Raw genomic sequence first — 26,073 nt, 5'->3', positions numbered from 1 at the left:
TATTAGACCAACTAAACTAGATAGAGGAAAAAAGGAAATAGCCAACTATCCATGTACATCCTCCTTTAGAAAAAGCTGAAAAGACCCCAGAAGTTGGACTTTGCCAGTTTTCTATTGTTCTGAGACAATCATGCTTACAAGAACATTACCACAAGACATTCACACTCATTTTACTTTAAACTTGCAAGTTTAAATAACTCCAGGTTAATGTTGGAAATTTCAAATCTGGAAGAGTAGTTGCATTTCAAATTTTAAAGTACTTCTTTATAAAACAGTCACTGTTCATAGATTCAGTAACACTGTAGCCTCATACTACTATGCTACAATCCAGTAATTAACCTTGATTTCTTCTAACGCTTAATTATTCAGAATGTGAGTATTAAGCAAAGGAATATGACATACCTAGATCCAACAGCGCCATCACCAGAGTCCTGGCTTCCGGCCTCACTTGGCGTACTCACAGATTTGGAAGACGGAGAGGTAGGAGGAGGGACTAAATAGTGAAACAGACAGGTATCCGCTGTTACTACTCGCAGAGGTTGCACAGCTTAGGATGTTTTCAAATTAATTTAACATGAAGTATTAAAAAAAAAGTGATGGCAAACAAAAAATACATGAATGAAAATGAACAGTAGAAAGAGAGGGGAAAAGACAATGTTAACAATTCATGCTGGACTTTCATGCAATTGTTTGGCATTTATGCATCTGGAGCATACAAAAAGGCATGGAGGGAAAGACATTTGAGAGAAAATGAATTGAAAATATATTTTTAAACTGAACTTCTGACAAATGATGGCATCCATTTTCAAAGGGTAACTTCCACTAAATCACGTTGCTTAAACATAAAAGGAAAATAGCTGTTAATATAGCTTTGACAAAAGTTTTTTCTTAAAAACTAGACTGAACGTATATATCTGGTGGTCTTGTTTCAAAATATATAATCACTGAAGCATGGACCAAAAAAAAGTGGCTTTGTCATACAGCATATTCTAGTTTGAATCAAATCAACATAAAACCTGAGCACTACAACAGTTTTTAGTGTTGGGTTTTGGGTGATTTTAATGTTTTCTTTTTATTTGACAAACAGTCTAGTAACGTTATAATGAAACTTTTTCTTACAAGTCAGTTAATTTTCAGATGAAGACTGCAATTACCATTTGAAAAGCAACATGTTTTTGGAACTGACACATAATAGTGAATGATATCATGCAATCTGATACAAACACAAAGCTATTTTGATATTTCTTTCAACTTTTCTTTTTAAATAGGGAAACTCATTTAATGAAACTTAAGTTTATGCTTAAGAATCAAGGTGTATATTGAAGGTCCTTATATGCCTCATGTTTCAGTAATACGCAAAACATTCACAGAACATATTCACTCCTTAGCAACCCTTAGAAAGAACCTTTAATCAACTGAACGCAAGTTATGTATGTAAATTGGTATCCACTCCATCAGGGGTCAGGCAAGCGAGAATTCTGAATTTAGGTTTGCACCATTTCTAAAGAATTTCCTGAAATCACAAGTATATTGTGAATTGTGAAGAATGCTTCTATCCCCTCCCATCCCAAATCAGACACATGACTCTGGCTGACAAAAATTCTACCCTAAATTTACAAAACCAGAGCGAATACTTCAATTTATTGAAAATTCATCCCTCCTACAGGAGAGACTAAGGTAAAAGTCTACAGTTATACTTCATAAACTGATACACACACTTAGACTTTCTACTAAATATGGGTATACTTATATAAATATGAATATATAAATATATATTCTTCAACTCATTGCCATCTACTGAATAATTTCCACTAACAGAATTGCTCGTAGGCCTTAATATTCTTATATTATTGTTGTACGTTATCAGAAATTATGACATTTTAATGTCACCCTTTCTTAATCAAAAAGGTGACATTAGAAGCATATCTTGTTGTAATGTACACAAGTCAGTCAGCTCTAGCAGTAAGCATGGCCAAAAGAATCCAGCAGCTTAGGTCTGATGCTACAGTGCCCTCGTGTGGGACACATCATTTTCAAGAAAGTCCTCCCGTTAGTGCGGTGAAACCTAAAGGCCATGAAAAGATGTAGCAGAATTCCACCAACAGGGGGTTCAACTATAATACCTTATTGAAATTTACTTCATTCACTAACTTCTGGCTTCTTATATAACAAGTATGGTAGATAACAAAAGCATACTTCTGTAAGAGAGCTACCTCCCTCTGGCAGTGAACAGGACAGTAATTCCTTTAAGCATTTTTAATACACTTTTTCTATGACGGAATCTAATCTCAAGCTATCCACCATTAGGTTGTGAAAAATGCAGAAAAGAAACAAGCTATCTCTGTACAAAATCATCGAAATTAAAATTTGGCATTATGAAAAAGAGAGAAAAAATATAGAAGAATAATGAGCAGGGAAAATGCGGGCGGGGGGGGGAAGAACAGCAAATACATGATATTTGTCTATTTTAAGTAAAAGACTCAAAATAATTCACTAAGTGTAAAACATATATTTTACAAATTAGAACTAATAATGTGTAGTGAAGCACATCACTTGACATTTATAACACAGATCATGCAGGACAAAACAGTAAAAAACCAGACACATATACCCCCAAACATAGTGGCCAGAGAATTTTCATGTTATTTATATAAACACTACAATCCTAACAAAAACAAACAAAAAACACTACCACCACAAAACTCCCCATAAGATCTAACCCCAAACAAAATGAAACAAAAAAGCCAAACAAAAAAGCCAAACAAAAAAACCCAACCAAACAAAAAAAACACACCACCACCAAACAACCCCAAACATTTATCTCAAATGAATATTAACATCCCTACCAACAGGTGACTCAGGTGTCAGCCCCATGCTCTGAAGTAATGCTTCAGCTTCTCTTCTCTTCTTTTCAAGATCAGATTCTTCTTGTACAGGAAGAACTTCTTTCTTCTGATCAGTCTAAAAAATAATCCAATAATTCAGTTATAGCATTCAGCAGGTATTAAAAACCCTTTCATTTAGTTTGAGATCTCATAGATTCCTTTAAGCTACTGACACCTAGTATCACATAGATTAGATATTTGACTTTATAGAAAGGATCATCAGAAATACTGAAGTAAAAACCAGAAAGGAATCACAAAACCTTGTAGCTTTGGTACTGTCTTTAAAAGACACACATAACATTCAAAAAATGTCTTCTCCTTTGCCAAAACAACTGACCATAAGATCAAGAATACCTTTTTTTTTTTATACTAATGCTAACCACTGTAAAAGTGAAAGACTGGAGGGTAAAAAAGTATTATGTACCTGTGAATAAAAGTATTTCAAAATTGGAACAATATGACTGTGTCCTTAAAGAGTTAATAATCATATCAAAGAAAACACTATAGGGTTAGAATGACAGTAAGAGACACCCCTCTTTGGTCAAAAAAGCATTAGGACACTTAGCTAGATAGAGTACATGTTAAAGTGTGTAGCAATTAAGAAAAAAATGTGTAAGATGTAAAAGTGGTGATTGTCTATGTGTGCATTTTACGCTCTTTTTTAAAACAAAAAGATCGACAAGCTGTTCAGTGAGACAGATTTCTTTTGGACCTTGGGTTTCACCAAAAAAATATTCTTAAAAAACTTAGCAGTAACTTCAAATTTACAGGGCATTTAAGTAGTTTTCTTTAAGTTGTATTATTACCCACTAGATTTCAAGAAAAAAAACCAAAACAAAAATTACACCCCTATTCCCATCATTCAGAAATAATGCAAGCTCTGCTGTGCAAGATGCTCAACACTCCATATCTTTCCACATTCACTTAGCTACTCATTTGGTTACAGAAATACAATTCATAGTTAAAGGTGTTCACAACTCAGTCATTGGCAAGTGAATATTTTTGTAAATTGAAATTGGTTATATAAATCTTTAATGGAAGCAGCAAAATCTAGACTAAGCTATTCTACCCCATGCCATTATTAAAGACTAGTTGCTCCTGACATGACTGCACATCATGCTTCTAATCTACTGCACATTTCCTTTTAAAAAAGCAGGTTCTCAACTGATGCAGCTAATGTATCACATGTAGAATCTCAGATACAGGCCATACATCGTTACAAGATCATCAGAACACAATTTGACATATTTCTTTCTCTTTGTTCAAATCATGTAGCTGTCAGCTGCCCATTATTCAGTCACATGCTAATTTATAACACCTATAAGATCATCACCAAAATACAGAGAAGTCTTGAAAAAGTACCACAAAAAACCAAAACATTCCATGAAAAGTTTCACCTATGAGGTATAATCTGCATTCAGGAGAAACATATTAATAAGTCACTGATTGTCACATACTTTAGCAGAGGGAAATCCAGAAGACTGTTAACAAACCAAGTCTAATACACAGCAACATATACATCCTGAGTGTTGCTCTGATTTTGAAATTCAGGCTAAAGATCAGTCAAAGAGCAGACAAATGTAGCACATTGTACAATAATAATACTGACAAAACTCTTACGGACATCTGTGGAACTGCACTTCAGAAATGAGTTCTCTAAATTACACCATCACAATGCGTTAGGCAGATCCTTTGTGCAATACATCACAGTCAGTTGATTAATTATGTCCTGTGCACACAAGCAGCTTTAGAAATCCAAATTTTATGCATGTGTAGTTTTTTTTTTTTTAATCAAAATCTTACTTAGCATATGGTTAAATCTAGAGAAAACAGCAAGTATTTGTTTTTATGAGAAAACAAAAATGCTACATTTGCATAAACAACCGACCATGAAACAAACACTCCCTGAAAAACATGAACATACCTTCAAATTTTGGGCAAGTTACATATGCAAACTGTCAAATTTCAAAGAGAAAATTATTTCTTACTTCTTTTTTCTTTCTTTCTTCCTCCTTTCTTTTCTTCTCCTCTCTGATTTGAGCTAATCGTTGCTTCTTGCGCTCCAACTCTGCCTTCAGTTCACTTTTGTCAGACATGGCTGAAACACTGACCAACACAAATCATCCACTGTTTTTAGTTTGGGGTTTTGTTTTGGTCTTTTTAGGATAGGAGTTTTCCTTTAAATATGCAATGATTAAAGGAAATATACTAATTTACTACAACCAGAACTTTGAAAAGTCTTAAAAAAACCCCAAAATCACATTCTTATTTCCACATTTCTTTCATTTAATGCATTCTCAATACTAAAGCGACTGATTTTTAACAGACAGAACTATGATGTGGTGACAGCATTCATTCCTAAGGTAGTTCTGACACTGTTTGAAGAAAGTGCTTTGAAAGAAACATTAAGGTCCAAAGATGGGGCCATCTGGTCTTACCATATAGTTCTATACAGCTACAGAGCCAACTATGAAACTGGAAGCAACAACATCACCAACACAATACCCTGTACTTTTCACTTCAACAATTTAAATAGCAGTATGTAAGCATATATCCTTCTATATGCAGTTGTATTAAAATTATATCTTTCTTTAAATAATACAGACATACAAACAGATTTATTAAAATATTTAGTAGGATTACTATAAATCGCTAGGAAAAGTAAGTACAAATGCGATGGCCAAAAAAACCTGTAAAATATGTCCATTATCAATTTTCTCCAAAACATTTTGTACACAAAAATTCTGCAAAAAGTTATGCTACCTAATTAACTTAAATGCAGATAATAAGGTCAACAATAAATAAAAGGTGAAAAAATAACTTCAGATCTTAAATATTTACAACATAGATATGAAAAACTCTGTGAATGGACTGAGTGAATAAAAGCTTAATTTTACTGTTTGTAAGCAAATCCAAGTCAGTAAAGCAAGTGCAAAAGTGGTTCTACGACAGAAAATGGATATATAAATACGCTAAGCTTGATAACAAAAATACCAATTAAGCATTAGTAATATAACTATTAACAACCTAAATGAAGTATACCTGCAAGTGTCTGCATAGCACATCTAAGCACAGAAAAGAACGCAAAATGACACAAGCCTCATACGTCTTCCCCAGCATACTTAGTAGTATGCATATTGGGACAAACGTATGTGTTCCTCCATGTTGTCTGCAAACATTTAAGTGCTCACAAATAAATAAACCCCCCCTATTGTCGGCATTTTCAAGTGGCATTCCCGTGTCGCTTTGTAACAGCTCCGGGAAGCCGCGCTGTCACCACAGCACGGACTCCCGCCCCCATCCGCTTTCCTGAGACCGAGCCGGGAGTGCAGGGTGGCGCAGCCCGAGCCCACCCGCTCCGCCGGCAGGTGACAGCAACACGAACCAGCTGCCGCCAGGAGTCCGCTCCCCACCCCGATCCCCCCCGGGCCTACCGGGGCGGGAGCCGGGCAGCACACCCGCCCTGACAGGACCCTGCCGCACCCTTACAGCCCGGGAGGAGGGGGCATCACCGAACACCGGGCCCGTCCGTACCCTCGCCCACTTATTGAGGGCCGAGCCCCGGCGCGGGCCGCCCCCGGTCTCACCCTGCTGCCGCGCCCCTCATTCGACAGGGCGAGGCCCAAAGAAGGAGGGTCCCCACCCGAAGGCAGCGGTGCGGAACCACGAGAGGCAGCGGCCTCGGGGGCAGCTCTGCCGCCGCCGGACCCCGCGCACCTGTCAGCGGGAACTCCTGCTGCTCCAACCGCCCCTCGGCCACCGCGCGCCGCTTCCGCCGCTTCACAAAGGCGCCGGCAGCTGACAGGCAGCGGCCTACGGCGGGCGCTGAGGCTCAAACCAGCTCTGAAGGCGTTGCGGGATGCGCAGGAACTTCCAGGAACTGCGGAAGGACACGGAGGCCTGTAAGGGAGCGCAGTGTGCTTAGACACTCCCTCGCGCCGTCAAGGGGAGCGGTCTCAAGAGAATTCTCGCGGAGAACGGGCGCGAAGCGGCACGGGGATGGGATGCCTCCAGAGCCCTGACAGCGAACCCCGCCCGTGCAGCGCCGGTGAATCAGCGTTGAGAACAACGACGCCCAGCATGCAACGCGCCCTCCTAGGTGGGCCTCGTCCTCAGCGCCCAACGGAGTGAGTAGGGCGCGGCCGCGTGTTGCATGATGGGAGCTGTAGTCTTTTCGGAGAGGGCACATCGGCGGCGACCAGCGGCCGCGGGATCTGGGAAGCGAGCGCCGCCGCGTGCTAGCCTGCGAGCGGCTCCGCGCGCATGCGCGTTCCGCCGTGATTAGCTGGGAGGGGCCGTTGAGCGGCTCGCGCGGCGGGAGCGTGTGGGCAGGGAGTGTGGCGGCGTCTAATGGCGTCGCCTCATGGCGTCGCCTCACGGGGGCCTGGCTGCGCCTCGCCGGGGCCCTGAGGAGAGCGGGCCCTTCGCTCCCTGCTCCGGTTCAGCTTCCCAGGAGGGAACACCCGCGCTGGCCATCGCTGTAGCCGCGTCAGCCCGATGGTGGACACTGACTGAACTGTGTGTTTTTAACCGTAGGCCAGACAGGCTGGTAGCCGTAGTCACCTCAGTGGCCTGAAGATAAAATATATAAAAGCCTGATTTGCTGTGAGTGTCAGGCCAGGGACAAAGTTACCCACGTTAAATCTGCTCTGAGTGGATGTCAGCAAGCAGGGTTCAGCTGTCAGGTCGATAGGCCTCGTGAATTAGCAGACTGCGGTGCTGGGAGGGTAAAGCTGTGCCAAACTCCAACTACAGCAATGAGCTCCTGAGGAATGGAGTTACACTGTGTTCCGATACAAGTACCAAATGTAATAAATGACTTTGCTGTTCCCCAGTTGCCCTAAATTAACAAGTGTGTTGCCACTTCTATCCTGTGGAAACATACATCAACCTTTTCTGCCTTTTTTTTCCCCGAACTGCTGAGCCGGGACTACTGGCTACTGTGTCAATGAAGTGCTTGATTCTTCTTTCTTCCAAAAACTGTTCACCCAAGCACAATTAATATGGACAACTACACTAGTTCAAGTGGAGTGTGTATTCACAACACCATGAAATAAAGTTTTTAGTGCCAATAACTATCAACTCCAAAGAGGATTAGATTTTCTGCTATTACAAATTGGAATAAATTATTTAAAATCACTGGATCTGCAAACGTTTCTGTCTGGTGAGTATACCTTCGGAACTTCTGTTGATAAGTACTGGAAAAAGATTGCATTTGCAGTCAAGATCTGTGAGGTTGCCATCCTCTTCTGTGTCATAAACTTGAACAGGTTGGTTGGTACTTCAATGGGTAACTCCTAGGAGAACTTCAGTTGCTGCAGAAGTCAGTGTTGATTATTTACTCCTCTGCAATCTTCCATGTGAGTCAGGGTTCATACTATACCCTAAGAAAAATTAGAAAAACCATCTGTTGTCTAGATGGCTTCTGATCATTGTATAACCTCAAAGCATTTTGTAAGAGCGTGGGTGTTACCTTTCAGAGAAACGATAAGTGAAACTGTCAAAGAAAATTGTATGATGTGCAAGAGAAGGGGTTGCGTTTTTCTTCCAAGATGGAAATATGAAGATGATAGTAATGAACTTCAAACAACAGCTGTCATCTTAGAATTTATTTGCCAGAATTTTCTAATATCATTTACAATAATGTGCAATGTGTGTACCTCGGAACAGGAATGTGTGGTTTATTTCTTATTTTACATATGCTTTTTGCTTGGTCATAAAATATTAATTTGTATTTGAAGCTTTCCAGTAATATTTTTCAAATTCCCATTTAAAATTATGGATGTAGGAGCCAGATATTTCACATTTGTATTCAATTTAGCCAATTGATTTTTGGTAATTGATCTTCAACATTTAAGTGTATTTCTTCGTCCTGAACCTACATACATCTGCTGAAGGTCATGTTATTTTTTACATTAGTCCTTCATTTTAGAACCAAGAAACTACAATAGCTAATTTTTGCAGCACTAACATCCTCCTTTTCCTTTGTAAGTGATAGCTATAGATTTCAAGTAGTTCTATCTGGGTCAGTTTAGCAGTGACACAAACAGTGACAGAATGCTAACTCTATACAAATAAATTTGTGATTTTTTTTAGCACTCACTGATTTCACAGGTAATAGCAGTTTAAATAATCTGATGTATTTTTCGTTGGCTGGAAGGCTCTTGAGGTATATGGTGGGAGCACAGGTTAGAGAAAACATACTGGTTGTAGATGTTTACAAGTGAGTATTTTCTTCTTGCCTCAGCTTCCTGGTGTCAGTGTCTTTTGGTAGAGTAAACCCCAATTTGATAATGGTCTCTAAGAATGTGGAGGAGTTATACTGTGAGCTGGACCTTCTTTGTATCTGGGACCGGGAAAACAGCTTGTAGGGGATTTTACACATCAACCCTGTGCACTGGGTCTAGGATGAACAGGGCTTAGTTAAGACATGAACATCAGCTTTAACAGCAATTGTATACCCATGTAAACAGAATTTGTGTATTATTGAGGAGTTATTTTAAGACGTATAAAGAAATGATAAAGATAAATCAGGTCTTTACTGCAGATGGGCAGGAATCCAGACTAAACAAAGTAAGATATCATTTGATTTAGAAGAGCTTCTGCTCTTCAAGATCAGACTTCATGCTGCCTGAATCAGAAGAAGGCTCAATAGCAAAGGCTAGCAGGTGCTCACTTTGTTTTGTCACCTCATTGTGCTACTGGAGAACAGCGATTTGCTCTGGATCATGAGCCCAAGGTCTATGCTGGAGGGTGGTTCCCTCCTTCCCTCCTCAAGGAAGTGCCACAGCTGCACTGTCCTCTCTAGTAGTATGAGGGACTGGGAAAAGGCAGTCTCTGGCCTACCTTTCTATATTAAGACTCCATTTTAATTTTCTTTTTTTTCTCATATTTCAGGAAAATGAAAAGTCCATACTACAGACTTACTGGAATTGAGATTATCAGCAAGATCTCATCCCATAATATAAAGCTATCACTTTGCTAGTATCCTTTAACAGTCTGTACTTTTCCCTTAGAAAATTTGCTGCATTGCTAATGCAGGTTTCTGTCTGTCCTTCTCCCTTCTTTCCTGTTTCTGTTAAATGGGCATATTTTTTTTCTGTTGTGCCAAAATGAGGTGATGTTGAATGATGAGTCCTTTCTGAGATGGGAACACTTTTGCAATCTGGTAACCTTTGGCACAGAACACATACACTAGTGAATGGTCCAGCACTTAAGAGTGATTCACTACTAAGTATTATAGAAAATAGCTTTACCAGTCGAAAAATTTCAAGGCAAGTTCTCCTTCTTCAATGTGGTCTGTGTACAGTACTCTCATTTTTTTCTATTATATGGTTAAGAAGAGAGGAGATAATGAGAGCTTCTTAAGGGAACCAGTAATGCACCAAAACCTGCACTAGGTTTAATGGTTATAAGAGAGAGTATGAAAACTGCCAAGAGATCAGCCAAAAGGAACTATTTTCGGATCTGTTGTATGCAAGGCTGTATTCTACCCTCAGTTTGTGCACCTATCTCCCTTTAACATTTGTGGAAGTTTTGTGTATTCATCAAAGGGAGCATACATTTGAATATTTGTTAAGATAACAGATTTCCTTTCATATGTATTATGTTAGCACTGTTGCCCAGAAAGATAATAGGATAAATAAGGAGAGAGAAAGTGTTCACTTTTTTTCAGGGGCTTTTTAAAACTTTCAATTAGGAATTCAGTTATTTTGCTGTATGTAAGCAAAAGGAGTATCTTATATAATCTTAAGGTATGTTTTAGATTAGAATTAATATGAACGAAGGCATACTAACTCATTCTCATTCTAGAAATGTTAAATAATTGCCCATATCAAGTACTCCATAATTATTTACAAATTAAACAAGAGAGCTAAAAAGACTAACTGACAAGACCACAGGGTTAGAATTTAGCATTCCTAGCTTCCACTCTTCTGTTATTACAATAAAATAATATTTATTCTTTTGTAACTGTTAACTGTAACAGTTAACGTCTCATGTTTTCACGTTCATTTAAGAATTAGTTGAGTCACAGACTCAGTTCTATTCAGTTAAGACTGGTGCCATGGGGTCATTTTACTGCTATCAGCCATGTAAGTAAAGATAGAGTTTGTTCCTTTTTTGGGGTCTTTAATAAAATACTTGCTAGTGTGTTGGTAGGAGATCTGAACACATAAACAGCAATTTTTAATGTAAAGAATTTTATCAGAAATCTCCTGCTTTTAATCTTAAACAAATCTTTGCTTTTAACATAAGTCGCAAGGCAGTAGATAGTCAGAAATATATTTATTACTAACAGAACCCAAGCTCCTAGGCCCTATTTATAAAACACCTCATCAGAAAGGAGATGGTGCAGTAAATCTCCTGTGACAATTACTGCAGCCATCTGGTTCACAGTAAGTACCCTGCTGGAACATATCACAAGTGGCAGGGCAAATGCAGTGAGAAGGGACAACATAACAGGGAGGTGTTCCATGTCCCAAACAAATCTAAAGAGACTTGGTCCAAACTGGAAGTAGCCCTTCTCTGGCTGAGTATTTATTATACCAGAGTATGATAGAACTTCATTCTCCTTGTTCACAGAGGTAATGTGCTAACAGTGGTGTTTAACCTTATATCATTTGGAATATTTGTAAGGGGATTTCCTGTGGATCTTGCAACAGTTTCTATGCAAAAAAACCCCTATTTTAAAAATCTGGTTGGCAGTCAGTGAAGACTGTTGTAGCTAAACTGTATCTGAATTTGATTTGGATTTTTGTTGTATTTCAAAAATGTTAAAATCAGTCACTGAGAATTTGCAAAATTTTTTGTGCGTTCCTATGAAAAAAAAAGTTTAAAATTCAAACCACGTATAATATACAGTAAACATGATTTGCATAGCTAAACCCATCTACTTTCTAGTTTAGGACTAACAGTTTAATTTTATATACTCCAAACAAACAGGATTTGCTTTGTTCTATTTATAGATTGGTTTTCTAGACAAACACATCATATTGTCTTAACCTGTGGTTTGGTTTGTTTTTTTAATCAGGATAAATTGGATCTTTCTACTTTGAACAAAAATTGACCGCTCTATTCTCCTGTTATTCAATCTATCTGACGAATGGTTTGGTTTTCCTGTTAAGTAGTCTGATCTGTGCAAAAGTTTGTTTTTAAAAAAAAAATACTTTTACCAGAAGTCATCTGTTTAGGTTTGAATGGTACATCAATCAATGCCCTTAATTACGTTAGTGCATCTGTATTAAGACAGAGAGAAAAAACTGCAAAAGGCCTTCTGTCCTTCTGTAAAGCCTGTATATGAAATATGTATGTGTGAATTTGTATAGACTTAAGTGTACATCTTTCTCATGACACATGATTTCAAGACTCAAGAAAACCATAAGATGATGAAATGCATGCATAATATAATGTTAGAAATTTAAACGACTGCTAATCTGAGTTTTTTAAAGGCTGAGAGAAGTATACAATTTCCTGCAAATAAGGTATATTTTTCTGGTATGTATGTGTATAAGTGAATTCTCTGCTGCTGGGAAATTTTTATCCAGTAAACACTTTTAACCGTAGGCCTCATCACTACAGGTCTTGAGCACTCTCTTTTCAGTTTTCTGTGGAGTCAAATCTGTCACTTCTGTCAGAAAAAGTTGTATAAGATTGGAGCCTGTTTGTCTCAGAGAAAGCGGTTTCTGTTTTTGTTTTGTTAAATTTTCTACTGGAATCTCTTCTATCTGGATAGTTTTAGTGAGAGAGTGGACAACTATTATATGTTCAAGTACACTGATTCTGCTAAAGCAGGTTGAACTAAATCTCTGGATGCCCTTTCCAAGTCTGTGTCTCTGTGGTGCTGTGAGTACAGAAAGAAAAAAAACCAACTGATTTAATTATTCTCATGCAAGACCTTATTGTGAAACAGCAATCTGGAATCTTATGCAGCTTTAGTAGTTTACAATCAAACTCTGCTTTTCTGCAAAAAATAAACAATTTGAAAAAAAAATTCAACTACATTATACTTGCATTGAAATATTTTTATATAATCTAAATTTCATTTCACCATAATAAAACATAAAATACATGTTTATAGCTAGGGAAGTCCATTTATTTTACAGGAAACAGTATATGTTCAGATATTGTTGGAAAAAACCCTACATGTATGGTTTGGCAGGTCTTGTTCTGCATTACATATACAAAGCAGTCTGACCTGTTAAATCTGAAGTTTTTTATAGTAATGTGATAAAAATGAAACAACATAATTTTTGTTAGTATTATGTATGCTAGTAATGCTAGCAAACTCCACCACATATTTACAAATATGTATGTAGAAGCAAAACATACTAACAGATCTTTTCAGTCAGTGGAAGTATGTGATATATAAGCAGTACTCTCACTAATCAGGAAAATTATTTTTCATTTCACTATAGCTAAAAAGTATTATATCTTTTCTTGCTATTCATTACCCTGAAGATGGCTGCAATTCAGGAGTGAGGAAAAAAGCCATTATAGATGCTTGCTTAATAAATTGTAAATGTCCACAGACACTTACTGACCAACTGTTGTGATATATTTACAAAAGCCATTTAGAGTTCAAGATGAAGTAAAAAATACAGATAATTAGATTTTATAATTTTATGTTTATCATTTTTATGTTTACTGATAAATCAAGCATTTTGTAGAATTTCTCTGGGAGAAAGAAGCTTGTGGCTAGTACCTAGAACAATTCATCTTAAAATGGACCATTTTTCCAGCTCTTATCCTTGCTCTGGAATTGTGGGGGCAAGTGACTTAATTCATGTCTTTTTCACCTTGATATCAAAGGAGGAAAAGTGACGTTTTGCCACCAGTAGTTTTTGCCATTGGTTCCTAGGTGACAGACACATTTATTTTCTCCTAGTATTGGTTTCTTAATGTGTCAAATTAACTCTATTTATTTCAATAACAATATTTCTTACAACTAAAGCAAACTGAATTGATGTTTGAAAGGAAGCTTTTTGAATGGAAGGCACTGTATAAAATTTGGAGTGCTATTAAAATCCTCTCTGTATATCACAGGTTATAACTTCTTTATTAACAAAAAAATCAATAACTGAATCATAACTGCATTATTTCTGAGCTTTTCCTTCTGCCACATTTCATAAGCTGACACAGTTACCCTCATGATGCAGGTATAAAGGGTGACAAATATTATCCCGAGCTTCATAGGCATTAACTCGAAATCAGTCACAGAAATTCAAGTGACAGTTAAAAACTGCCCTTCCAACTCCTAGTTCCATGATCAACTCAGAAGAACATACTAGTTTTCTTAAATATCAAATTATATTTAGAAGTAAACATTTTAAATGACTGCTAATTCTAAATTTGTAAAGTTAAAAGACGACCTCTGTAGAGTGGAAATTTCTGTGGGCCGTTATTTTTACTCCTGAAATATACTAAAGCAACTTACGTATTTATTTCCATTGAGAAGGCAAATTACTTTTCATAGAAAAGAATCAAATGCACCAGACTGGCTATGGTATCTTAATGATAGGAGGTGGGACAGTGAGAGTAGAACAACTGATGGGACACTTACGGTTCAAGGAATTCAGCACTTTTCATTTATGCTGGAAAAAATGTAAATGATGTCACCCTCACCTCCCAGTGCAAAGTTATCAGACAGACATCACTAAGTGGTATCTCTGACATTAAAATGACTGGAATGTTATTTCCTTCTGTTTCTTTTCTCTTGGAAATCTTACAATATCATTGCAAATGAAACAAAAATCCACATATAATGGTGTAAGAAACAAAGATCTGTCGGTAGTCTCAGGGCTGGATTATTGCCATTCTATCTCAAAGCTAATTGAAATCCAAGATGTTTGTATCAGAGCTGTAATGAGACACTGACAAATACCTTTCTGCCCCACTGGAAATGTAATCTTTCCATTGAACATTTTGTCCTGGTAAATTCCATCTGCAATAGGAATAGGCATTTTGCATTTGAATCAAGAAGGTCACTTCGTTGGATCAGATGATATGGTGTACACTCCACTTGCCTTTAGATGAAATTGATCCTTTACTGTGTTGAACAAAACTGTGTATTTTTTTACACCTAATTATCGTTTCATCTAGATGAATTTGGAATTATAACACTACTGATACTTTTTGACATTTGGATATATCAGTGTGACAGTTCTCTTAAAAGGCAGTTATTCACTAGATAGTAATACACTTTAAATATTCAGTTGCATTTCTCTACTAAATAAAACAGAATAGAATCAGTTTTTCATTTATTGGTCATATATTCGATCATTTGATAGATCTGAATATTTAATAACATTTTCTTCACTTTTGCAGCAGTAAAGCAATAGTTTCATGAATAATTACTCAAACTTGTTTGAGTAAACTTATTTACTTCTGAATACCTAGAAACTAAACTATGTGTGCAATACTTCAGTTGTTTTACTCATAAGTAATCTCACTTACTTCAGTGAAGAGAGCTATCATAAAACTGAATGGCAGTTACAGTGTGTTCGCTCATCTTCAGTGTAAAAACTTTCATTACCTTTCTTTGCAAATGTGGCTTGTTATTTTTTTATAATACGAGGGAAATTATTCTGAGTGTATGTGCAAAATCAGTATTTTTTCCTCTTTTGTTCTGACATGAAGATATACTCTTAGCGTTTTCACTTCATATCGAGTATGTAGATCATTTGTGCAAAAAAAAAAAAAGGAAAAGATCTCTAGCTATGGAAAGGATAACGTGAAAGACACAAATAGCAGCTAGTCTCTGCAGGGATGAATCTGTTCTTATTTAAATCAATGGAAATTTCACTGACTGCAGTGAATGCAGGATCAAGTCCTCAACTCTTTCTGAAAATCAATTAGATGGATTCTTAATAGGCTTTCATGCCTTCAAAAATCTGTCTCTACATTAGTGTTGGAGACTAATCAATTAGATATTGGAGTTTATTTTATTAAAATAGAGGAAATGCTTCCATTTACTGGCTTTTTATTTATCCAAAAAGATTAAGCTATATCTGGGATTGTCAAATCACCTAGTTTTATTTGCTGAAATGTGTAGGATTCAACAGAATGCTGATATGACTCCTTGTGTATTTGAATTGTTTTGGAACTGTGAAGAATAGAGCTGCTACTAGAAAGCTGAGAAATGGGAAATTGCTCTTAGGCATTGGGTCGAAATACATTTTAGGTAGACTTTTTTTATGGTACGGTAGCAATTGAAATTTTTGATTCAGTGTCTGCTAGGAAAATGTTGGAAATGCTTTTAGAAGTCTCTTAAATAATACTAAATTTGTCAGTTCAGTAATAGTGGATAACCCAAAGTATAATCATTAGGGCAGACTAAGCAATTTTTACTGTAAAACTGTGGTTTATTCCGATTTGGATTTATTTTGAATCTTCCATTGTTCACAGGACATTCAGTGATGGCTGAAGAGTACATGACACAACCTGGCAGCATAAGTACAGCATAAGGTTTGCATAAAGCTAATTTTTCTATTTCTCCTATCTTTTCAGGCTCCTATCAGTTTTCAGGCTCAATAATCTGTTTCTTTAAACTGCATTATTGTTAAAGGTAAAATTGGCCATGAGATCATATAATGTGGTGTTATATGTTATGCTACACTGCACTGTATTTACCTAGAGAACAGCATATTCTTTTGAAATCTTAGCCTTTTGCATAGCTGTTATAGATTTCAAATTACGTTAACATTTATGTTGTGTAATTAAGATACATTTTAATTGATATATTGTAATACAATATATTTGTTATTATATAAATTACAATAATGTAGTGTAGGTAATATATCAATACACATATATATGTATATTAACTTATGCATAATATAATAGCGATATTGAGATTATTATTAGTTTTATTTAATAAATTCAGATAGTAAGTCAAGTCAAAAGGTGCGCTAAATACTTTATAACTTTAGCAGAACCAGGGAGGAGACAAACTTCAGGAGGAATTTCAAATTAAAAATATTTTGAAAGTGGTGTTCGAGGAGTTATTATATATTACTTGTTTATAATTAGGGGAGGAAAAAATAATAAATTTGAATGGAAATAAGGAACTGTTGTAATTGGAAAATATTTAACAAAAACAACTGTATCTGTGTATGTTTGAAAGCCTGAGCCTCGAAAACTACTGAATGTATTTTCTTCAAACTAAAAATGGTAAAAATGTGACTGTTAGTGTGAAAACAAGCATGCGAAATATTGGTTTGGAGGTAATTGTTTTGAAAAGTTTTTTTAAGCTAATGAAAAGAGGGTCATGGAATAAAAGGTGCCATTTCAACCATATAAGTGTTATAAAACCAGCTAATGCAGGAGTGCATTCTGGCAAGAGTAAATAAGCATGGCAAAGCCTGATATGGTCACTATGGAATACAGAAATGTATCCAAGTGAGTAAACATCAAATGAAGGATTATCCCTACTTGTGAAGAATCCATTCCAGCAAGAAATTGAACCATGGACTACTGCATCTGAAATTTGTAGGAGTCCCTAGGGAGCTTAAAGGGAATCTGCAAATTCTGTCATCAGCACGCCAAAGGTCTCTGCACTGTGCTGTAGTATACAAAAGTACATTTTCCCCAGATTTCCCTTTTTAAAGGACTTATTTCAGAATACTAATCAGACCTTGGTGCTCTGAGTTTTTAAAATGCTGTAGATATTGTGCACTCAGACTTCAGTAAGGCCTTTGACACCGTATCCCACAGCATTCTCCTGGAGAAGCTGGCAGGTCATGGCCTGGATGGGTGTACTGTGCAATGGATAAAGAACTGGCTGGAGAGCCAGGCCCAAAGAGCTGTGGTGAATGGAGCCAAACCCAGTTGGCGTCTGGTCACGAATGGTGTTTCCCAGGGCTCAGTATTTGGGCCAGTTCTGTTTAGTCCCTTTATCAATGATCTGGATGAAGGGATTGAGTGCCCTCTCAGTAAGTCTGTAAATGACACCTAATTGGGTGGGAGTGTTGATCTGCTGGAGGTCTTAAACACTGTTCCCTGATTGCCTTCACCGATGCAAAAAGTGTGATTGTATCCAAGTCATCCTTTAATTATCTTTCATTTATAAGCCTTTTTTGCACTAAAAACTGGTTTTAGCTAAATAAACTTTTAATTAAACTTAAGTAATTGTTAATTGAACAACTGGAGATCCCTTTTACAGTATCTCCTAAGTCACTAACATATGTCATTTCAACTTAGGATATGATTTACACAAACATTTCTTTCCTTGGCTCTCCTGGCTAAAGTAGGTCTCTGTGAACACCCATTCTTGCCCATATTCTCTTAATTGGGCTGTTTGATTTTGTGTAGAACTAGACCAATATTCTAATGCAGTTCACCACATAACCCTGCTGACACATTACTGTGATGGAAGAGGAAGTTATGAATCAGAAACGAGAGGCAGGAGGTCATGGAAGTTCTCTGTCCGTGTACTTTTTCTTCTCTTAGTGTAAGACAGAATATGTTTCATCGACTTTCACCAATGTTTCATTGAGCGAACCCATAGAGGACACAAATGCACACAATTAAGGCTATTCCATTAATTCTGCAAGCCTTCATAACTTTTTAATTTTTTTTTACAGTCCTGTGTCCAGTTGCATAATGATAACAGACTAGAGCTTGTCATACACAAAACTGTTCTGAAGACTCAAGATGTTTTAGCAGAATAGCCTAGCAGCCAGAACTGTGCAGAAGAGGCCAGTTAAGATATGGTTAAATATTTTTTCTGACTTCTAATGAAAAAGCTGTTGTAAAACTTACAAGAATAGCTAAGAAACATAAACATATATTCAAGTCAATGAACACTAATTAGATACGCTCTCTGACATCAAATTTGATGTGATTTGATTATATATCCAGAAAGGAAGCTTCATGTTTATGAAAACTAGATTTCCAGTAACATGAAATGAATTGCAGCACATCTTTGCCAATGCTTTTTGACCCAGTGAAACATAAAATATTTTTATTTTGTTTATAACAAATGGCTGCATGTGTGTGATAATACTGTAATAAACAACATTGACTTGTGGAATGCTAATGAAAAATCTCATCCAGAAAGTGTGTTTATTTAAAGCAAAGCAGAAGTATTCATAATTTCATCTTTGGGGCGATATACCAATGCTTTTACTGTAGAAATGTAAGCCTGATTGCCTTAGACCTTCAGTCATAGAACTCGGTTGAAGTCAATACTTTGGACCTTATCTACTGTACTCAGTGAAAAGCTTTCTTCTTATTATTTTGTCTATATTATTGACATAAATAGGGACCTTAGTCAGGAACAAGGAATTTGCTGTACAATAGGCTGTACAAATAAAAAGAAAAAAGATGGTTCCTTACTGAAGGGTCCTATAGTCCAAGTATAAAATAGGTTGGACAGAGATAGACTGTTTAGTATTAAAAAAACATAAGACAATGATGGCTAATATGATAGAGAGTGATTTCAGCATATCAGTGACTGAAGCACTGTCAAGTTTTGATAAGTGTCATGGAACAAGCCAGCTTTAAGGGAACAGCTCCAGAGAGCTGGCAAAACAGTATCCCAACAACTTAAACAACTGCTTAGGCAACTGATGATAAGTTTATCAGTAAGTAACACTTAAATCATAGCAAATATTTATATGTTCTGGCTGGCTTTTTTTACTTTTACTACAAACAGAATGCAAGGATGACCTTCTGAAATGGGCAGAAGCTAACTCATGCCTAAATATACACTAAAAACACCTGAAGGGCAGTTATGCAGAGTAGCACTTGGGTATTTGGCTTTTACCATATCTAATTGTGCAGCATTTTTCCAGTGTAGATACATCTTTGAATGAGCATTAGTTGGATTTTATTATACTTTTAAGGCATCAAAAATTAATCACTGCCTTCCATTTAGAAGAACAGTCAGTTCCATCAGTGCAAACAAAATGATGGCACGTAAAGCTGCCCTGCTAGTTAATGCATATAAAAAAATGTGGTTAACATTCAGTTTCTAAGTCAAACTTGAGGCAAATAATTGGGAAAAACTCTTATTATGTAAACAATAGACATATGGGATTTATAAGTCTTTGAAATATGGACAGAATTCATAGAATACCTCTGTGCCTTTATTTTGGAGGAAAAGTGCATCTACACTCCAGTGTATCAAAAAAACTGCTTCAAAGTTAAATGCATACTGAAATCCAGCTTACATGATTTATCTTATAACTATGGCAGTAAGCAAAAAACAATCTTAACATGTCCTCCTCAATACAATTGAGGGAAAAAAAAAACCTTCCCACATATTCAGGGAGGATGTCCTTAATTTTTTTATTAACTAGCAGTTTGTAACAGCTCTGGTAGTTACATCCTGTGGCTGCACTGTAACTTTGAATGTAAACATGCAAGCTTCTGATAATCCACTGCTTACACAGTACTAAAATTAAATAAAATTACTTACAATGTCAGCAGGAACTGTGGAGAGGGGTAAGAGAGTGAACAGGGGAATCTCCAAGTTACTTTCTTAAGGCTATGTGGTTGTAAAGACAGCGGTGGAGCATGGCATTCTGAGCTAGGACACTGCTCTAGTAGTGCCACCTGAAAGGCTGGGAGCACAGTTGGCTAGAACACTGCTTCAGTTCCTGTCTCTGCGTAAGTCAGTGGAAGAACAACTGTAGCAAAGTGTGGCTTCTACAGAATATACACTGTAGTGCGTGTATTTATGTATATGTATGCATACATGCATATTCGGTAGTCAAGGCAATTCCTTTTCAGAAAAACCTTCAGTCTGTAGAATTATTCCATTTCTAAGCTATTTATGTAGTATCTCTCAGTCAGGAGGATACACATTAAAGAAAAAACTCTGCTTCCAGAAAGAACTCTCTAACTGTAAGAGTCAAACACCTCTAAATTTCTACAGCTGCTTCTGCAGTTGGAAGTGATTTATTAGGCCATTATTAGGTGTGTAAATTTATAGTCCAAAATAAAAGACAATTTGACATTTGGCAAAAATAATAGATTTAGCATGTTCTGTGTTTATAGTTAACTTTTTTAAGGTTTCAAAGTTAATCCATAAATTTTGGATCATGACAAACTGTAGGCTTAAATGCTAGCTTTTAGATATCTTAAATTTCAAATAACTGCATTACAGCAGTATTCCTAGATCAACAAAAAGTGAAAAATTTCTGCTACCAAAAACCTTGTATTAGCAAAGGGAAATATGTTGCTATAAAGGGCTGTGAAGATAGTTATATTTCAAAACAAAACAAACCAAACAAACAAAACCCACCAAAAAACTAGGTACATGGTAAGAAGTGTAAAAGGAAAAAAAGTTTATTTCCCTACAGTCAAGGAGCTATTGCAATATATGACTGCAATTAATGTTTATTCTTTTTCTTTCTTCGTATTTTGTATTGATAGTTTGATTACCTGTGAAGTACAGTCAGGTTTAAGGAGCTTATATCTGTCAATTCTACAGTAATTATATCTCTTAAAGTTAAATTTGGAGTAGATAACTAAGGTCAGACTTTAATATCTCGTGTTATTAGAGATATGAGCCTCAAATGCAGGGGAAGTAATGTCATCCTGCACTTGGGTCACAACAGCCCCATGCAACACTTTGGGAAGAGTGGTTGGAAAGCTGCCTGGCAAAAAAGGACCTGGGGGTGTTGATTGACAGCTGGCTGAACACAAGCCAGCAGTGTGTCCAGGTGACCAGGAAGGCCAACAGCATCCTGACTTGTATCAGGAATAGTGTGGCCAGCAAGACTAGGGAAGTGATTGTGCCACTGTACTCGGTAGTGGTGAGGCCCCACCTTGAATACTGTGTTCAGTTTTGGGCCCCTCATTACAAGAAAGACATTGAAGTGCTAGAGCATGTCAAAGAAGAACAACGAAACTGTTGAAGGGTCTAGAGCACAAATCTTTATGAATAAAAATCTTAAGCCCTATTTTAACGTTCAGAGCATGTAATCCAAAATCAAAGAATGCACAAAGACTATACAGACAATTAATTGCTAAAATAACTGTAATGATGCACAGTTCTACAATCACCCTTTTATCTCTGCTGAAGGACCCCACATATTAGACAAATCTCCACCTGGCAAATTCTAATTGCAGTTTTCTTGATTACATATATGTTACAAGATGCACTATGGTCAGCTCTAAATAAAAACAGTATATTGTGTCCATTATAGTTGGACATTTGCACTAAAATGCAAATAGTTTATTTGCTAATCTGTGTTCCTGGCTTGAGGCCAGTAGCTTTCCTACCTTTTATTAGTTGCAGTCTAATCGAAAATAGAAGCTGAATAAAATAATTGACCAAGAATATAGCTTCACCTAATATTGTCTATATGCCCCACTCTGTCTTTTCCCTTTTCTGTCTCTCCCTAGGAGAAAAGCAGTTATCTTCCTTATGCTAAATCCAGTTCCTATCCAGAGCAATCATGTAAATCTTAGCATCAGTCTCACAGCAGAATAAAAAGTCAAATCAGCAGGAAACTTCCACATAAAAGCCACAGGCAGCCCCAGGAGGAATCCAATAACAAAAACAAAAAACAAAAACCAAACAAAAAAACCCCCCAACCAACCAAACAAAAAAGCCCAAAACAAAACAAAACAAAAGCCCACCAAAACCCACAACCAGAAAAAAAAAAAAATCCTCTCAAACTCTTCCTTTTATTTGTTCCCCAGAGTAAGAGTTCTACTCATTAGAAACACTCAAGTTTTCGTGTAATTTTTAAGATAATGTGCCTTCGGAGAATAACAACTCATTATTCAACAAGCTTGCCAGCCTTTCAAAGCCTTTTATTTCAAAGCTTCTTTCTGAATAAAGAAATCTATAAAGAGAACAAATGGAAGCTTCTGTTTTTCCTAGCGTTTTGTATAGAGGCTACACAAGCTATCTTCTCTTAAAATGGGACAGACCTCAAATTACAGTTTTATAGTAACCAAAAATTGTTGGATGTAGCTTATGGAACAGATTTTATGTATTTTACATACAGATTGGCTCTAAAGCCACAAAAAAATATTTTTAATTGAAAATTCAATACGTTAGGTCAAAACCCCAAAGTATTCTTTGTTATTGCAGTCCTACATATTCAAAAATGTTACTCGTAATTTCATTAGGGGTACTTCAAATTTTTAGAGATAGGCAAAGGGAGATCAAGTATAATACAAATAACTATCATACAAATATGTTGACAACATAATAAAACTGAAAGTGTGGTTTGTAATATAATCGGAATTTGTACATATTCAACTCATGTACAAAATGACTTTGTATCCATTTATTGCATTCCACAAGAGCTTACTGCAGATTGAATTAGTCCTTTAAGGCTTTAGGAGGAACTGTTATTCATACTAAACTGACTTGCCCTCTCCTAAATGGGAAAATGATTACCAAGATTATAAAACAGACAAAATGTACTCAGAGATATAAAGATTTTGTTTGCTAGAGCAGGGAATACAGGGAATTCAGGGAATACAGAGGTAGGAATAAAATGTCCTTAGAAAAACTGGAGAAGGGAGCTTGGCATAAGAAAGAACTGTCATTTAGTGAATAGAGCATGTGTAACTCAGTGCCTTGGAAAGCTTAATGTTAGTAAGTGCAAAATAATGCCATTTGTAGGGAAAATGTGAAGGAATGTCTGAACTCTTCAGAGGATTGTAATCACCTCTTAACTTATGAAGGAGACCTGGGCACTGCCGTGAAGAGCTCAAACCATGTGTAGATTCCTTAATAGAGGTTCCTATATTCATTTCTGTGTTAGTACCCAAGTAGCAATTGAAAATCACAAAGAGTATGCAAGATTCCCTGGTGACTGGCACAGGCTTATGAAGGAAGAAATCAAAATGAGTGCTGTATGTGCCAGAATATTTGAATTTCTAGAAAAAGCAGATATAAACAGAGTGCAGGTACAGTCAGGGACTGGAATAACATTGAACTCTACTGTCTCTGAAGTCCACTGAAAACTCTGGAAGCAACCCTTACCTGAAGATACCTTTTTTCAAAGTGGATTTGAGCCTCTGTTAGTGTGCAAATGACTGACTGCTTGTGTTGTCTGTGAACTTTCATTTATTTGATGCTAGGACAGCAAATTCTTCCAAGACAAATACTGCTTTTGGTTATACATGTATGATCTCGTGGACAGACAAATTCTTCCTCAGCTTTTGCAGTTCCATTGGCTGGGTCCCACTGCTTGGTAGCAAAAGACATTTCGTCTAAGTCCACCAATAATGCTGCCTCCTTTGCTGGGCAGTGGTTGTTCTTTTCAGTCACCAGCTATGTAACTGTCAGTACAGACAAAAGAGCCAGGAAGTCTTCTACTGCAGCACTGTGAAAGCTGCTGCAGATTTGTTTTGTAAGGCCCTTTCAACTTCTGCTTAAAGGATGCAATAAACTGAGGACAAGATTGATTTCTGATTTTACATTGCTACAGACTTTAAGAAGCATACTCATACATTTCCAGCTGCTACTCTTAGTAAATATGGAGACCTGTGAAGGGGTGATGCAATTTCCTATCCCTTTATAAACACATATAAAAAGCGCTTTATTTTTTATTTAATAACTGTCCAGCAAACATCTTTATTCACTTCATGCACGTCATCCTTTATTTGTGAATTATAACTAAAATGTAACTTTAAGGCTTTTAAAGCCAAGTATTTCCATAAAACCATATGAAGAGAATAAATAGTTATAAATGGAGAAGCCACTGCTTGTCTACACCAAATAGTCCATGAAGACTGATCTATGCAGTGCAGAGTAGAGGCTGAATATACAGGATTGCTGTCAGGGAGCAATGAGGGCTGGCTGGGAACAGGGGAGGCATGGAAATGGCAGCAGGGTTCAACATTGTCAGGCAAGTTCATGGTGCTGAGGCCAGTCGACAGCCACACTGGAAAGTCAATCCACAGGTCATAACCAGACCCACTGAGGGGCAGAGTCCTGTGATCACTGGTGATGGGCTCAGGCAGAAACCAGACCAGGAATTCAGGTCCACTGGGGCACAGGCAAGGACTGAAGCACCCAGACTGATCTTAATTAAAGCACCTGCATGTGTGGGTCAGGGTTCCAGTTGAGGCTGGCCAGGCCTTTTAAGGCCTATTAGAGTGTTCAAGGCCCTGACAACTGTAACATTATCTAAATTATTATCCATTGCATTTGGGACAGACTAAAATGATTTCAGAGGCTGTGTGTTACTGAGACTTTTTTCAAATTCTTCATTACAGATGCAGTAATAACAGCAATTAATCCTCATGTAAATTTTCTTGTATTTTTAATCCATTCTCTATAGCTGCTCTGAAACAGTAGCCAGACAGTATTAGTGCTCCCATTGGCACAGTGATCTATGAGCTATTCCTTAACTGCAACAGCAATTGATGTTTTTAACAAAAAGATCAAGCACTCAAGCAGAATTGCTAGGATAATACCTATACTGGAAGTCTTTTAACATAGTGTTTTTACCAGATCCAATAGTCATAGCAATAATGAGAGTAATGTTCTGGAGAATCAGAATTACACTGAATTTTGCCACTTTGTTGACCTAAACATGAATACCTTTGTGAAAAACCACAGTACCCTGTCTACATCAGTACTCCCACTGTTACTGACACTATGAAATCATTGCCATAGTTGGCTATAGTAGAAAAAAGTCTCTTCCAGTATAGCCTGTGAGGACACGTAAGCAAGTCAGATCAAGAGGTAGCACTAGTGTACCGCACACAAAATGTCTTTCAGTAGTACTGAAACCAGTATATTCAGCGGATTATATCAGAAAACATGCTTACAAAGTCCATGTCCACAAATAGAGTATATTAAGAATAGAAGATGTTAGCGTGTATCAGAGGGAAGGGCTTTACTTTTTGGTTATTTGAAATTGGCACTAAAGTTCACTTTATCAGGGTTAAATTTTAGGTGAGAATGCAAGATCAAATGGCAAAAGTACTGGAAGTTCCTGGTTTTGTCTAATACTTGCTACTTGCATATCTTGTATATGAGCTTATCGCTAAATTTGCAGGGTCCTATGTTCTCTCCAAGCTCGTACTTGCGCAGAAGTTACAAATAGGAGTTTAAGAAGTCTGAGGCAGAGTACAGTAAAGAATGATTTCCAACATCAGAGATGAAGAAATACTGTATCTGAAGTGAGCCCTTTAAAATAATATATAAATTCTGACACGAGTGTGTGTTTTATGTCTACCAACCTTGTAATTTTATTTTAAGGCAGAT

General features: G+C 37.0%; 2 protein-coding genes across 7 annotated transcripts in view; one reads left to right on the top strand and one right to left on the bottom strand.

Moving 5' to 3' along the window:
- The window catches only part of DYNC1I2 (dynein cytoplasmic 1 intermediate chain 2), a 28,836-nt gene extending 21,907 nt beyond the window's left edge, over positions 1-6,929 (bottom strand). Inside the window, exons 1-4 of one of the 6 annotated variants that reach the window (XM_071811064.1) lie at positions 6,603-6,929; positions 4,874-4,991; positions 2,847-2,961; positions 403-547 (exon numbers count right to left, since the gene is read on the bottom strand). In XM_071811064.1, the coding sequence (XP_071667165.1) occupies positions 403-547; positions 2,847-2,961; positions 4,874-4,981 (368 nt within the window). In that variant the 5' untranslated portion in view covers positions 4,982-4,991; positions 6,603-6,929. The remainder of the gene's footprint in view (positions 1-402; positions 548-2,846; positions 2,962-4,873; positions 4,992-6,602) is intronic. The other 5 variants (XM_071811065.1, XM_065840652.2, XM_071811066.1 and 2 more) reach the window with 5 other exon arrangements.
- Positions 6,930-7,256: 327 nt separating this feature from the next.
- Positions 7,257-26,073, top strand: part of METTL8 (methyltransferase 8, tRNA N3-cytidine) — a 91,030-nt gene continuing 72,213 nt past the window's right edge. Inside the window, exons 1-2 of the mRNA XM_071811072.1 lie at positions 7,257-8,049; positions 16,290-16,349. The gene's annotated coding sequence lies outside the window, so the exon portion shown is untranslated. The remainder of the gene's footprint in view (positions 8,050-16,289; positions 16,350-26,073) is intronic.

The sequence above is a fragment of the Patagioenas fasciata genome, chromosome 7 (assembly GCF_037038585.1).
Source record: "Patagioenas fasciata isolate bPatFas1 chromosome 7, bPatFas1.hap1, whole genome shotgun sequence".
Taxonomy (NCBI): Eukaryota; Metazoa; Chordata; class Aves; order Columbiformes; family Columbidae; genus Patagioenas; species Patagioenas fasciata.
The sequence above is the reverse complement of the archived record's forward strand: the minus strand, read 5'-3'. Positions and strand labels throughout refer to the sequence as shown.